Source organism: Orycteropus afer, unplaced genomic scaffold (genome assembly GCF_000298275.1).
Source record: "Orycteropus afer afer isolate SDZICR_OR568_19922 unplaced genomic scaffold, OryAfe1.0 scaffold00016, whole genome shotgun sequence".
Lineage (NCBI taxonomy): Eukaryota > Metazoa > Chordata > Mammalia > Tubulidentata > Orycteropodidae > Orycteropus > Orycteropus afer.
This window is the reverse complement of record NW_006921603.1, coordinates 14,620,491-14,635,160: the sequence shown is the minus strand read 5'-3', so window position 1 is coordinate 14,635,160 and position 14,670 is coordinate 14,620,491. Positions and strand designations below refer to the sequence as shown.

The 14,670-nt window shown below is 35.3% G+C and overlaps 1 protein-coding gene across 1 annotated transcript in view; it reads right to left on the bottom strand.

Annotated features, from left to right (window-relative positions):
* The window catches only part of EFCAB7 (EF-hand calcium binding domain 7), a 57,673-nt gene that overhangs the window by 25,450 nt on the left and 17,553 nt on the right, over positions 1-14,670 (bottom strand). Inside the window, 4 exon segments of the mRNA XM_007959149.2 lie at positions 2,682-2,815; positions 3,452-3,609; positions 7,691-7,800; positions 12,665-12,806. Coding sequence (XP_007957340.2) covers positions 2,682-2,815; positions 3,452-3,609; positions 7,691-7,800; positions 12,665-12,806 — 544 coding nt within the window.

Below are 14,670 nucleotides of genomic sequence, written 5' to 3'. Positions count from 1 at the left end.
TCGGGTAAGCTGTCAAAATATGTTTACTATTGATTCTGATTGTGATAGTTGGAGTTGTGTGTCAACTTGGCTAGACCACAATTCTTTGTGGTTTAAGCAGTTGTGATGTGGGTTATTCCCATGATGGGATCGGATATATATGTTTTGAGCAGCCAATCCATTGAAAGGGAGTTTCCCTAGGGGTATGACCTGCTTCCAATATATTTATGGACATCCTGGAAAAATAAGACACTCTTCTGTGGATTGGGATCCATTGTGCTGCCTACAACTGTCCGTGAGCAAACAATCTACCATTCGGCCTGGTGATCTTGGATTCATCATTCGTTGGAGTCAGCAGCCAGTATATTAACTGCCAACCTTGAGCTCCTCAACCCCTGCCACTGTATGAGTCAGGTAAAGCCTCCAGCTTGACATTTGATCCAAGAACTTGGGACTTGCCAGCTTCTATATGTGTGTGCCCCATTTTCCTAAGATAATTTTTTTTTCTCTCTCTCTCTATATAAGCTTTACTGGTTTTGCTTCTCTATAGAACCCAGCTAATACACTGATGAGCTAATTAATTTATTAAACTATATTTATCAACAACCATAACAAAATTCTAATTATGATTCACTCTTATAGACTGTGGTGAAGTGCCAACAAACAGAGCATGAAAAGGTTATATCATTAAAGTTAGCAACTCTGGTGGTGTAGTGGGTAAGGCATTTGTCTGCTGACCAGAAGGTTGGTGGTTCAACTCCTCCTGTTCAGGAGGAATATGAGACAATCTACTTCCATAAAGATTTCCAGCCTTGGAAACGCAATGATCTCTATGAGTCAGAATTGACTCGATAGCTGTGAGTTTGGTTTTGGTTTTATTAAAGTTATAAGAGTATTACATCTTCCTATAAATTATATTCTTTTATGTGTATTATCAACCTTATTAATCAAATTTTAATATTATAAATTAACATTTGTTATTGATTAAACTATATATAGTTCAGATAGATATAGTCAGAAAAATCCTTTACACTAGTAATATTAATTTTCTACCTTACTTTCTATATAGATAAACAGATTTATCAGAACCCCACATGGCTCAATGGTATTGCCACATTTAAACTATTTTAAGAAACTGAGGAGTAGGCATTACTATACAGGTGACAAAACTAAAAACCAAACTCACTGCCATCAAGTCAAATCTAACTCATAGAGACCCCCACTGGGTTTCCAAGGCTGTAAATCTTCACAGAAGTAGATCACCTCATCTTCCTTCTATGGAGCGGCTGGTGGATTTGAACTACTCACCTTCCAGGTAGCAGCCAAATGCCTTATCCAATATGCCACCAAAGCTCCATCCAGGTGACAGTCAGGAGAGAGATGAACTCATATATAGTATGCTGTCATCCAGATGTAGATGAGTTCATCACTCTCCTGACTATAATCTGGCCCCTTCATACCTCTTATTGTGTGATCTATAATTGGCTACGGCTTTTGATTTCCCCCTTTGACCTTCTAGTCTTGGGTTTGAATAAATTCAAGCCTCACCCTCTTCCTAGATTCTTCCTAAGTGAAAATTGTATTTGTCTCTTTCTCAGTTACTCTTTATTCATTTTGGTATTTTTGGCTTCCATACCTCAATGGACAAATTTTCTTAATTCAAATCAAATACAGCAAGCATTAAAGAATTCTTAACATGTATAAACCACTTCTTGGAAACCAAATCTTTCCCTAGAGTTTTAGTAAAATCTAGCTGATTAGATCTTTGCTGCCCTCCTCTGGCCAGGTTTTGGCTCTTAACCACTACAGTCCTACTAACATCAAGAGCTAGGTTGAATTTTTTTGCCTTCTAAGTCTCAGAAAGGAGCTCTGGTAGCATAGTGCCTAAGGCACTTGACTGCTAACCAGAAGGCTGGCGGTTCAAACCCATCAGCCACTCCTTGGAAGGAAGGTTGGGCAATCTACTTCCGCAGTGATATCGCCTCAGAAACCCAAGGAGGGGTCGCTATGAGTCGGGTCTGACTCCACGGCACATAACAACAACAAGAAGTCCCAGAAAAGGAGCTCTGGTAGGGAAGTGGTTAAGGCACTTGGCTGCTAACCAAAAGGTTGGTAGTTGGAACCCACCAGCTATTTTGTAGCAGAAAGATACAGTAGTCTGCTTCTGTAAAGTTTGTAGCCTTAGAAACCCAATGGGGGTCGCTATGAGTTGGAATCAACTCAATGGCAATGAGAAGTCCCAAAAATCATGGGCTAAAAGTTGAAATTACATTTAAGGAATTCATATTTTCTTTTATCTTGAGTGTTACATGCATCAATTATCTGCTAAAGGAAATAAATGGTTAAGTTTTCATGGTCTACAAACAATAATACTTTTAAACTGTCCTAAATGCTTAATGGGAGCTCTGGTAGTGTGGTATCTAAGGCATTTGACTGCTAACCAGAAGGCTGGCGGTTCAAACGTACCAGCCACTCCTTGGAAGGAAGACTGGGCAATCTACTTCTGTAGAGATACAGCCTCGGAAACCGCAGGAGGGATCGCCCTCAGTCGGATTTGACTTGAGGGCAGTGAGCTTTTTGTTGTTGTTGTTGTTTTTAATGCTATAATAATTATAGCTCTGGAGAAAAAGTTTGATATCTTACTTCTTAAGGAGGAAAAAGTGCTTTTTAACTTATCTATTATGAACAAGAAAAGTGCTTACCTCTGCAGATAGCCCAAGCATCTTCATCACATTTCTCACCACTTGTTCTCAGTTCAAAAAAATTATATTCTTCAATACTAAGAAGACCATTTCCATCTAAATCAATGACTTCAAATATATCTGATAAAGTTGACCTAAAATTATAAAAATAAAAATTATTATCTCTAAGGCAACTAGACTGAAAGTTTCTATAATATTCAAAAGAAGTTATATCAAAGATATTAAACAACTTTTGTGAAATATTATGTTAATGCATCCAACTACATTTTGGCTCAGTCTAGTTTTATGTGAGATAAAGCCACATCTAAAGCAACCATAGTATATTAACACACAGTAGGAAATTAATGAGTACTAGTTCCTTTCTTCTTTTTTTTCCTTTCTCTAATCTATTTTCTTCTTCCTTTCTACCCACAGCCAAATATTACTATGTATATCTGGGAAAACTAAGTTTTTTTGGATTCCATTATCTGACAGTTATCTAAATCAATAATGCAACAAAGCAGGGTCTATTTCTAGGGCAGTGTCTAATGTGGGGAGAAGTTGGTAAATATGTAACTACAGTTGACTTGCCAGATGTGTGGAACCTAGAAATGATAGACAACCCCAGGCCTGTGATGGAACATCAATTTCAGATGCTTAGTGAATGAGCTGAGCTGAGTTACTGAATTACAACCAGGGGGTAGATGTGGAGGTTGGCCAAAGGAAAGTTGTGGGAGGGGAAGGCCCCTGATATATATCCAGTCTACATGCTAATGGTTCTAAAATCTTACCTAAATTCCTTTGTAAGAAATAATTCTCCCATTTCATCTCTATATACAAGCTGGGCTTCTTCTGTTATTGGCTTTCTTTCTTTCTTCAGTTTACAGCCAGTAGTAAAAGGAATTAACCAGTACATTCCAGGACCTAGTTCACCAGTCCACCCAAACACCTTTTGTCAAAAGAATTAAAAACAAACAAAAAGAAAAAAATAACCATGAGTGTCTGTGACTCTTAATCTTTCTTTTGAAAGGGATGCATTAGAAACAAGTTTTTTCAAGTGATAGTGACCAATTCTTTTATAGTTCAAATGAAATTGACAACAGCAACTCAAAAGACTAGATAGGAAACTCAGGGGCAGTGCATTTATGTTAATGAGGGAGGAACAATTCAGAAAAAGAGAGTGAGAATGGCTGCACAACTTAAAGAATGCAATCAACATCAATGAATTACATACGGAGAAACTGTTGGATATGTTCTGCTCTGTACATTCTCAACAACAACAATAAAATTAATGATTTAAAAAAAGACTATAGCCTTCAGTATGGATTGCACCTAAACATGAAGAAAAAAAAAAATCCTCACAACTGAACTGATAAACAACTCTTTCTACTTGAATCACCAAAATCCACAGAAGCAGCAGTCAAAAAATCAAAGTACATACTGCATTGGACAAATTGGAAGTGAAAGACCTCTTTAAAGTTTCCAAAACAAAAGATGTCACTTTGATGACTAAATTGTTCTTTTCAATTACCTCATAAGCATGCAAAAATTAGATAATGAAAAAGAAGACAGAAGAATTGATTCATTTGAACTGTGGTGTTGGTGAAGTATAGTGAATATACCATGGACATCAAAAGAAGGAACAAATTAGTTATGGGAAAATTGGAAGCGAGGTTATCAAGACTTTAACTCGCTAACTTTATACATGTCATCAGAAAAGACCAATTGCTAGAAAAGGACATCATGTTTGGTAAAGTGAAGGACTACAGAAATGAGAGAAATTCTAAATGAGATGGATTGACACAAGAGCTTTGCAGTGTAGTAAATTACTTTGTATGGCTTTTCTACCCATAAGTCATTGTAAACTCAGTGGTGGAATGAGCAACTGAGGAGCTCCTGATTGCTGAAGGTGTCCACCTGGAGTATTTCTGTTGGGAGTGGCACAAAACAATGTTCTGGGTGGTGCCCACTCTCTCTCAGGTGCTTAGAGTTCTGATGCTGTGATTGGCTAGTTTGACCACCCTGCCGGGCTCAAAAGGAGGCCTCCTAGAGGCAGAACTCTCTCTGACTGCTGGTTGAGGAAGACCTGCTGCTGAAGGAGACAGGGGCTCCTGAGACACGTTGCTGGGAAAGAGACACGCATCGCTGAGTGAGACACCGAGGGACCAGCACTGCTGGGAAAGAGACTGTGAAAGACTGTTGGCTGCGGGACAGTGGGCTGGGAGAGAGACTGAGCATTTCTCCTGAACTTGAATTGTAGCCTGTGGTGCTTCCCTAATAAACCCCATAATCTGTGAGTTCTGTGTGTCCACTGCAGTGAATTATTGAACCCAGGAGAGAGGTGGTGGGTGCTTTGGGAGGAATGGTTGGTGAAAGGGCTGGAGGGAGGCAGCATGTCTGGCCTTGCAGTAATAGGCCTTGGGTTACTGCTGGTAATCCTCTCTTCCCCTTGTAGGGTTAGAGGAGATCGGAACATGTGGCCTCCTCACTGTTTTTGCAAGCTTCCATGAACCCAAACGTACCGATGATCATGAAAGTGGCTCAGGACTAGGCAATATTTCATTCTGTTATACATAAGATCACCATTAGTCAGAGTTGACTTGATGGCAACTAACAACAAAAACATAGTTTTATCAATCTTTTACAGGCCTGAAATTCTTCCTGTTAATGACAACCATAAGATGTGGTTCTTTTTATATTTTAAGAACAAATACCTAAAATAGTAATAGGTAAGAAGCTATATATCTTCTAAATCTTCCCCTAAAATCTTTAAAACTGGTTCTGATGCAAGTATCTTTAACAGGAAACAAAGAGAAAAATATTAAGATGATTTCTTTATGCAAATACTAAGCTCCTTTTCAAAAGAGTAATAATTTTCTAAGTTACAATTCCCTAATTTGATTCAAATAGTAATAAAATAATTTATAAATCAGATTTCAGTGATACAAAATAAGAATTAAATATATTTTAAAAGAGTTCACTATTTATACAAGAAGCTAGATTTTTAAGAGCCCAATTATGTTGAAAAACACTGGAATTTCATTAACATTTATGATAAGATAGACTATGAAACAAAATTGCAGACTCCCAGATAAAACTGGCTGACATAAAACACTGTGTTCTATCAAATGATGGATATTTATAATGAGTATCAGGACATTTATATAGGAAAACATTTTATTCTTCTGTTCTACAAAAGAAAGCAAAATGGTGTCTCTCGATAGACCTAAGAGTTTTCTGGAGCCCAACATCTTCCTATAAAACTTATGGATTGTCTCCACTACACATATTAAATCACAGCATTTTCTAGCAGTGTATAATAGGCATGCAAACAGCAATTGCTTTTCAGCACAGAACAGTCCTCGTGAATCCTGAGTCCAAAAATTCCCTTCAAACCCAGGTACATTTAGGTCATCGTGGAGACTCACACACAAAATAAAGTTGCTGCTCTGAATTCTAAGTATAACACTATTTCTATCCTGACAAGTTAGAGGAATGATAGTCATTCTAAAGTGATCATATCTATTTTGATGCAAGAAGCAATCCAATATAGCTGAGGGTCATTTCAAAGACTAAAGGTTGACTAAATCCACTTTCTGGAAACCTTATCTTTTAGATTGGCCAGATGACTGATACAAACTCTCACTGCCCTCCAGTAGGACCTGACTCATAGTGACCTCTCCTTGGGTTTTTGAGGCAGTATCAATACAGAAGTAGACTGCCCAACCTTCCTTCCAAGGAGTGGCTGGTAGATTTGAGTAGCCGGCATTCTGGTTAGCAGTCAAATGCCTTAGACACTATGACACCAGAGCTCTCCCTCTGCTTCGTAATGTATGTTATTCCATCAGCCTCTCTTATCTCATATAACCTTGAATTTGCCACTGTGGATGCCAAATAGAAAGTCTCTCATGGGCAAAAAACCCTTCTAAAAGAAAATAATTATAAAAGTAAAAATAAAAATAATCACTTGTAAATATGACATATTATAGTTAAACAGAAGCCTATACTGTAAAGAGGTAAATAGAACTCATTCAAACTTTATTACAGACTTGCTACAGACTAACATTTTACACATGCAGTCTTATAAGAAAGTCATTTTACCCAAAATAAAATGGAAAAAGCTATTGTTTTCGACAATGTTTTATCTTGAACTTAACTTTGTAGTCAGTTCTGAGGAAGAGTTTAATCAAAACATTAACTTCTGTCATTTTATTTGTTTCTTGCCTATAACTATTCTTGTCTGTTAGGAAGCTTACAATAAAGACTTTTATATAACATTCCATCAGGGTAATGTTTGTCTGTCGTTGGGCCTATATAAAGATTAAATATGATATTGCAGTAAGCCCTTGAATAGTATTATTCCTGTTGTTGTGCAGCAGATGTATTTTGTAGTCCTCATAAAATAAATAGCCACATTTATGTATCTGTCTCACATATCTGGCCTCTGAGTAAATATATAATTAGAAAAGATCAGAACAACCCCATAGGCAACATATAAAATAATTTAAAAGCCTTTTTTCATATCAGTCTATTTTTAAACCATAGTATCAGTCAAGCCTGAGCACAGTAATCTTGAAGTTTTTCTTTTTGTAGTAGTAGTATAACTAAGACAAACATCTGAAGCAACTTTTCCAAAGTCTTGAATTGCTTATACTTAGAAGGAAAACCCACTAGCATGAGTCATTTTATTAAGTAGAACAAAGAAGTGTTCACATGTGAAGCATCAGGGCATTTAAAGAAGAGGAAAAGTGGAGTACTAAGAAGTTATAAATAATTTGCCCAGTGTCACATGCTTATAAGTTATGAAGGCAAGATTGCCAATTAATCCTTAATTCTTAACCAATGTCAGCAAGCAAGAAAAAGTCTCTCACCATTAATAAACATATAACATGTGTTTAGATACTGCATATATATCTTAATTGCAACACTAAAGTTTAAAAAATAAAAAAAAAATATAGAAAAAATAGTTTCTCCAAACTTAAGTTCATATTATAATTTAAAATTAAATATTAGAAAATAAAAGTGTATACTTCTCTATTTCGCAGTTCAGTAAAACACACGAGCTGTAGATCTGCTTGACTCTCATTCTCTTTAAGAATATACAAAGCAGTATCAACTGATAACCAAGGGGATGGTTTTCCTATAGAACAAAAAACCCAAACACCTTAATATAAGCAATCACTACTTACTTTTTCCTATCTAAGAAAGCAGTTAGTGGTTTCTTTCCCCCCTGGATATTTTTTAGAAATACACATTCAATTTTTATATGTAACCATCATAGCATTTACAATAGGGTATATACCTGTATACAGTGATCTACTGAGAGCCATTCTCTACATATTCACTTTCTAAAAATCATAACTTTTCACGAACCTATCAGAGAGCTGAGGTCACAAGGCAATCAAGGAGTCTGAAATCCAAAGAAAGATAAACCCTTCCAAGCAGAGATGGGTTGGAAGCACTGGTTTAGCTGTGGTGGAATATAGCAGGAAGAGATTTCAGGCACTCTCTATGTGTGGGCAACTGCAAAACTAGTATCTTCAGCTAGGACCTTTCCTCTGATACTCATTATAAATATCCAGCATTTGATAGAACCCAGTGTTTTATGTCAGGCAGTTTTATCTGGGAGTCTGCCATCTTGTTTTATAGTCTATCTTATCATAAATAAATTTAAACCCAAATCTCCAAATGCCTATTTGACATTTCCACTTGGGTTTCTATGTTGAAAACTGGACTCTTCACCTTCCACCAGCCCACAAAAACAACCAACTGCTCATCTGTAATTTTCTTCATCTCATTGAATGGTAATTGTATCCTTCCAGTTGCATAGGTCAAAAATCTTAGAATCATATTTAACTCTTTTCTTCTCTCACATATCATAAGTAATCCTCAAGAAATCTGTGGTTCTACCTTCAAAATACATCAAGAATCTCCATTTTTTTATTGCTCTATTGCCTACACCCTGGTCAAAGAAAGCATCTTCAGTCCTCTCCCGGAATTTTGAGATAGCATCCTAACTGGACCCCCTGCTTTCATCTCGGTGCCCTCTGGTCTATTTTTAACACAGCAACTTGACTGCTCTTGTTAAAATGTAAGTCAGACTATATCCTGCCTATACTCAAAATCCTCTAAGGAGTAGAGAGAAGGATACTTGTTCCTACCTTATGAACAAAAAAAAAGTAGATAAACTAAAAAATCATAACTTTCCTTGAATCCATCAGATAGTTGAGGTCACAGGATAACTAAGTAGTCTAATATCCAAGGAGATAGATTCTTCTAAGGAGAGAACGGATATGAGCATGGCTAACCTGTGTGGAGCACAGTAGGAAGAAATGTCAGGTACCATACAAGTGGAAAGAAAAGAAAGGGCAGAAGAAATATTTAAAGAAGTAATGACAGAAAATTTTCTAAAAATAATGAAATATATCAAGCTACAAATCCAAAAATTTCAGATAACCCCAAGCAGTGTGTATGTGGGGGAAGCAACAACAAAACAAAAGCAAAAAACACCTAGACACATATTCAAACTACTGAAAATCAAAGATGATGAGAAAATTGACAGTAGCCACGAGAAAAAAACTTCTAAGGGTTCCTCATTTCTCTCAGTAAAAGCTTACATTCTCATTTTGGCTAAAAATCTCTACCTGATTTTGACCACAGTTCCTCCCAGTCTTTAACCTCTTACTACTTACTCTTCCCTTACTTACTCCAGTCTAGCTATTCTAGCCTCCTTCGTGTTCTTTTAACACTGGACACATTCTCATCTTAGAGGCTCTACACAGAGTATTTCCTCAACCTGGAATGCTCTGCCACTTTCTCCACTCTTTATCCACCCACCTCTGTCACTCCTATACCCACAAATCCCTTGCTTTTAGTGGAAAACCAAAAAAATGGCCACAATTATTTCTCTCCTGTATTCACAGCCCTTTGCCATATGACTTTGCAGTTCCTTCTATCAAGAGATCAAATCTATTTCCCCATCCTATCAATTTGGGCTTGCCTTGTGGCAACAGAATAGAATGAACAACAGAATGTAACAGAAATAACACTGTGCCAGTTTTGAGCCCAGGCCTCATGAGGCCCTATTATGACTCTGTTTTCTCTCTCAGATCCCTATTATGCCATGAGAACAAGTTCAGGCTAGCTTACTAGAAAAGAGATCACATGAGGCAAAGTCAAGTTGTTTCAGCTGAGACGTCATATATGAGAGATGATAGTCAAGATCAGCAAAGCTGTATAACCTTCAGCTGATCTGAAATGCATATGTGAGCCTCTCAGAAAAAGGCCAAGCTTGACTTAGACCAAAATTCACCAGCTGACCTACAGTCTCATGACTGAATAAATACTTAACCCTTTTATGCCTCTGAGTTAAGGGGTAGTTTGTTAATGCAGCAACTGATAGTTAATACACTTCTTTTGAAGTCTGCTCAAAGTCTCTTTCAAATGTCACCTTCTTAATGAAGCTTGCATTAACCACCCAATTTAAATACAGTGGTGTCACTGGGGGTAGGGTGCAGGGAGTGCAAACTATACTAAGTGACACAGTCAGAGGAGGTGACATCAAAATAACTGTCTATAAAATTTTTGTGCAGTATTTCAGCATAAATTTATTTTTTAACAAAAATATGCTTGTAGTTAGTTATAACAATAAAAATATATTTTTAAGCCCTGTTTGCATGTATCAATATACCTACAAGGCTGAAACTCTATGCTAATTTACTTTTTGAACCTCCTAATGTGCTCTGGGCAGGGCTGTCATTATTATCCAATAACAGTGATGCTTTCAATCACATGGTTTCATCTGCATGTGCTACAAGCATGTGCTGTTGTTTAGTATGCTGCAAGTGTTTTTACAGTTGCCTATTTTGTCAAGTTTTCTGGTGTTTTTGCTAAAATACTGGGGTAACCAATACTGTGAACCTGTATCAGTAACTTTTTTGAACATAAAGTAGTAATTAAAAGAAAAGGAGAAAATTAAAAAAGGCTTCCACTCAGTTGCTAATAATGTTGTAACTAATAATGCTATAATTTAATGTAGAAAGATTTTACAAAACAATTTTGTTAGTATTCATATAATCTAAGAAATATTATATTGAAGCAATTTACAACTATGTTTATCACATATTAACCTATGATTAAAGTTGATAATAAATATTACTAAGTGGTCTGGATGGTCTACTACGGAAGTTGGTCCATGGGGAGGGGCGTGACATCATGCATTACCACAATGGGTGACACTAACCCTAGTAATGCCACAGTTTAAATAGCAACCCATATTTCCTCAGCATTCACAATCTTGCTTTGTTTTTCCGATGGCAATTATCACCTTCCAACAGACCATACAATTTACAATTTTATGTCTATTACTTATTGTCTCTTTTTCCCACTAGAATGTAAACTCCATGACAGTGGGAGTTTTATTATTTTTTTGTACTCTAATATATCCTAAGTACCTAAAGCAATGCTTGGCAAATAATAGTCTCTCAGTAAATATTTGTTAAATAAATGAATAAAGGAATCTTATTCATAAAAATATGAAGAGGTAACAATTACATCGAATTTTCAGGGGTATCTTGATTTCCCTTTCTGAAAAGTGATTACTGTAATCATCGTTTAAAAGTACCAACTACCAATGTTGTAAGCATTCTACAAGATATGTAGTGAAAATTTCAGAATCTCTAAGGAGGGGAAAAGAATCTCTAGGAGGGGTGGGAGAGAAGCACTCTAATAAGAAAATGTTTATAGATAAAAATAGAAAAATAAAGATCAGTTTATATCAATATTAACAGAATAGAGAAAGCCCCCTTATAGACAGCTTTCACTAATTACAAATCATTTTAGACATTAATAAATTATTAAATTTTCTCTAGCTACTGTGTACAAAGATAAACTAGGTACATGATAAATGGAGAAAAAAATTGAAGTTGTCAAAGATCCCATTGTACTTGGATCCATAATCAACACCCATGGAAGCAGCATTCAAGAAACCAGATGTCATATTGCACTGGGCAAATCTGCTGCAAAAGAATTCTTTAAAGTGTTGAAGAGCAAAGACGTCTCTTTGAAAATTAAGGTGTACCTAACTCAAGCTATAGTATTTTCAATCATTTGTGAAAGCTGGACAATGGATAGGGAAGAAAGAAAAATAATTGATGCCTTTGAATTATGTTGATGGATTATAACACTGAAAATACCACGGACTGCCACCAGAATGATAAAAATCTGTCCTGGAAGAAGTGCAGCCAGAATGCTCCTTGGAAGTTAGAAGGACCAGACTTCATCTCACTTACTTTTGTCATGTGAGAAGGGACTGGTTCCTGGAGAAGGATATCACACTTGGTAAAGTGGAGGGTCAGAGAAAAAGGGGAAGACTCTCAACAAGATGGACTGACACAGTGGCTGCAACAATAGGTTCAAGTATAGCAAACACTGTAAGGATGGTGCGGGACAGGACGGTGTTTCATTCTGTTGTACACAGGGTTACTATGAGTCCAACTCCATGGCACTTAACAACAACAAACAACAACACGTACAAAAGAAGAATATTATCATAAGTGCAAAGATCATTAAGGAATGTCTAAGTCATATAACATAGGATTTTGGAGGTATTCAAATACCTGCAATTTCATATTGTCCAAAAATAGGCTCCTATTAGAACTTCTCTTAGATATACTATTTATTAAAAATTTGTAAATGGAAAAGATTAAGGATTAATTAACAAATAAAATGGTAACCCTATATCATGAAGAAACCAGGTAGCAGGTTCTTGCTTTTAAATGAAGAAAAATAAAACATGCTTTAAATATATAATTTAATTACAAAGTAATTTTCTTCCTTTGCATAATATGATACACTGTCAAGTACAAGCTAACACCCTATTTATTTAAAAGGTAACCATATATTTCTTACTTAGACAGGTTATTTTCTTCATTAAGATTATCAAATAGTTTTCGCAAAGGGCAGAATATAACATTGTAAAAAATATACAGAAAATTTAAACTTGCCTTCAACTTCACTCAGGTTTAATGGCTTAATTGTTAAATAAACCATGGACTTCTGAGCTATTTGCATCCTGTATTGATGACTGATGATTTCATTGTCTTCTTCTATGAAGAAGCAACCTTTCGATTGTGCACATTGCCACTCCTGAAATGAAGGAAAACATTTTTTTCAAACAGTGTTTACTAAATGTGTCCAGCATGTATAGCAATAGAGAGAAACCTGAGGAGAATATAAAACAAATGTCACGTATAGTCATAGTCCTCCAGGGATTTGCAACATAGGAAGTAAAAAGTAGGCATGACACAATTCAATTATAATTAGTGGTATATATTAAAAAAGTGCTATGATACAAGATCCTAAAATAGTGCCTTACACATTGGAGGCAATCAAGAAATATTTGTTGTCTGACTAATGGGAAAAGGAGGCATTGATATAAACTGAGTAGGCAATCCATGAGTTGTCCCTTGAAGGATGGTGAACATTTCTGTAATAAAAAGGTAGGAAAAGACATGATGGAGCGAGAAAAAAAAAAAAGAAGAAAAATAAAGTTCATGATGGTGGGAAGTCTACCAGGAAGTCTACCAGCAAAGTAGTAAGAAACATGCTGCTGAAATAATCAGGCTAAGATTAGTGCTTAGAGCATAGTAAGAATGGAAAGGTAAACACCACTAAAACATATGGAAAGAAAAAGAGACAAGACTTTGTGTTTAAAAGGCAAAGTATAAGGCAACCAAAATAATTGTTTCAAATCTAGGTAACTAGAAAAACATTGAATAAAAGTTTCACACTACAGCAATATGTTTATAAATACAAAATACCATTTTTGAGAAAGACCATTCTATAAGATTGGCTCTTCCATCTCTCGGCCTACCCAAATCCTTCCTCCTAGTCTAAATTAATACATTTGTGTGGGCACTCAGGACCAGAATTAAGTTAAACTTAAAGATCCTACTTGGGTAGAGAGTAAAGGATTCTTTATTGAAGTTAGAGTGTAAGTATCATAGAAGTGTACAAAAATGCTTTTCACTTCATCACTAGTAGGCCTGCCTACCTATAATGTAAGTTCAAATCACTTCCAAAATAGAATATTAATGAGGCTTTGATGTGACTTTATAAGGGGTGATTTTGAAAAATTACATGTAAGGATATTTAGAAGATAAATTCAAGCCTTTATTTATATTAAGATAAGTACTGAAAAAAGGTATGCATTAGCTGTAACACAATACCATAAAAATATTAATACATTATAGAATTATTATAGCACTGAAAAGACAAGACCAAACATAATTTATATTGTGATATTTATACTTTTTTTAGGGCTAAATTATCCTAAAATGTTAAAGCATCATTTTTCTATTGCATTATAAGAGAAAAAAGTCACAATTATTTTCATATTTTAATATTACTTTTTAAATTTTAAATAGGTCATAATTATTTTAATATTTGGTATTACTTCCTGAAAACCAAAATACATTTAAAATTAGAAATGTAAAAACAGAAAACAGTCCTTATAATTCCACTACCCTAGGCTGTTTTTACATAATACTTTTAAATACTGGCCTCACATAGAAACCTATTTTTATATTTTAATGAACACCATTTTATATTCTATTTTTTTCATTTAAAATCATACGAAACACATTTTGCTATGCAATATTAAAATTTTATTGAATTGATTCTATAATTATCTATTAAGTTGACACATCATATTTTAAATACTTCCAAAATTTTAGACATTTAGGTAATTTCCAATTTCTCCTCATTACAGACCATGCTAAAATGATTACTATTTTGTTTACATGTTTTCCTGTTGATGAATTATTTCCTTGAGAACAACTTCTAAGCAAAGACTATGTATATTTTTAAGACTACTGACATGTATTCCCCTATTGATTTATAAAACATTTGTTCCAATTTTGTAATACCACCAATGGCACATGAATGTAACAATTTACCCTAGCCATTACTTGGTCAGTATTATCATTATGAAATAATTTAGGAGATGGAG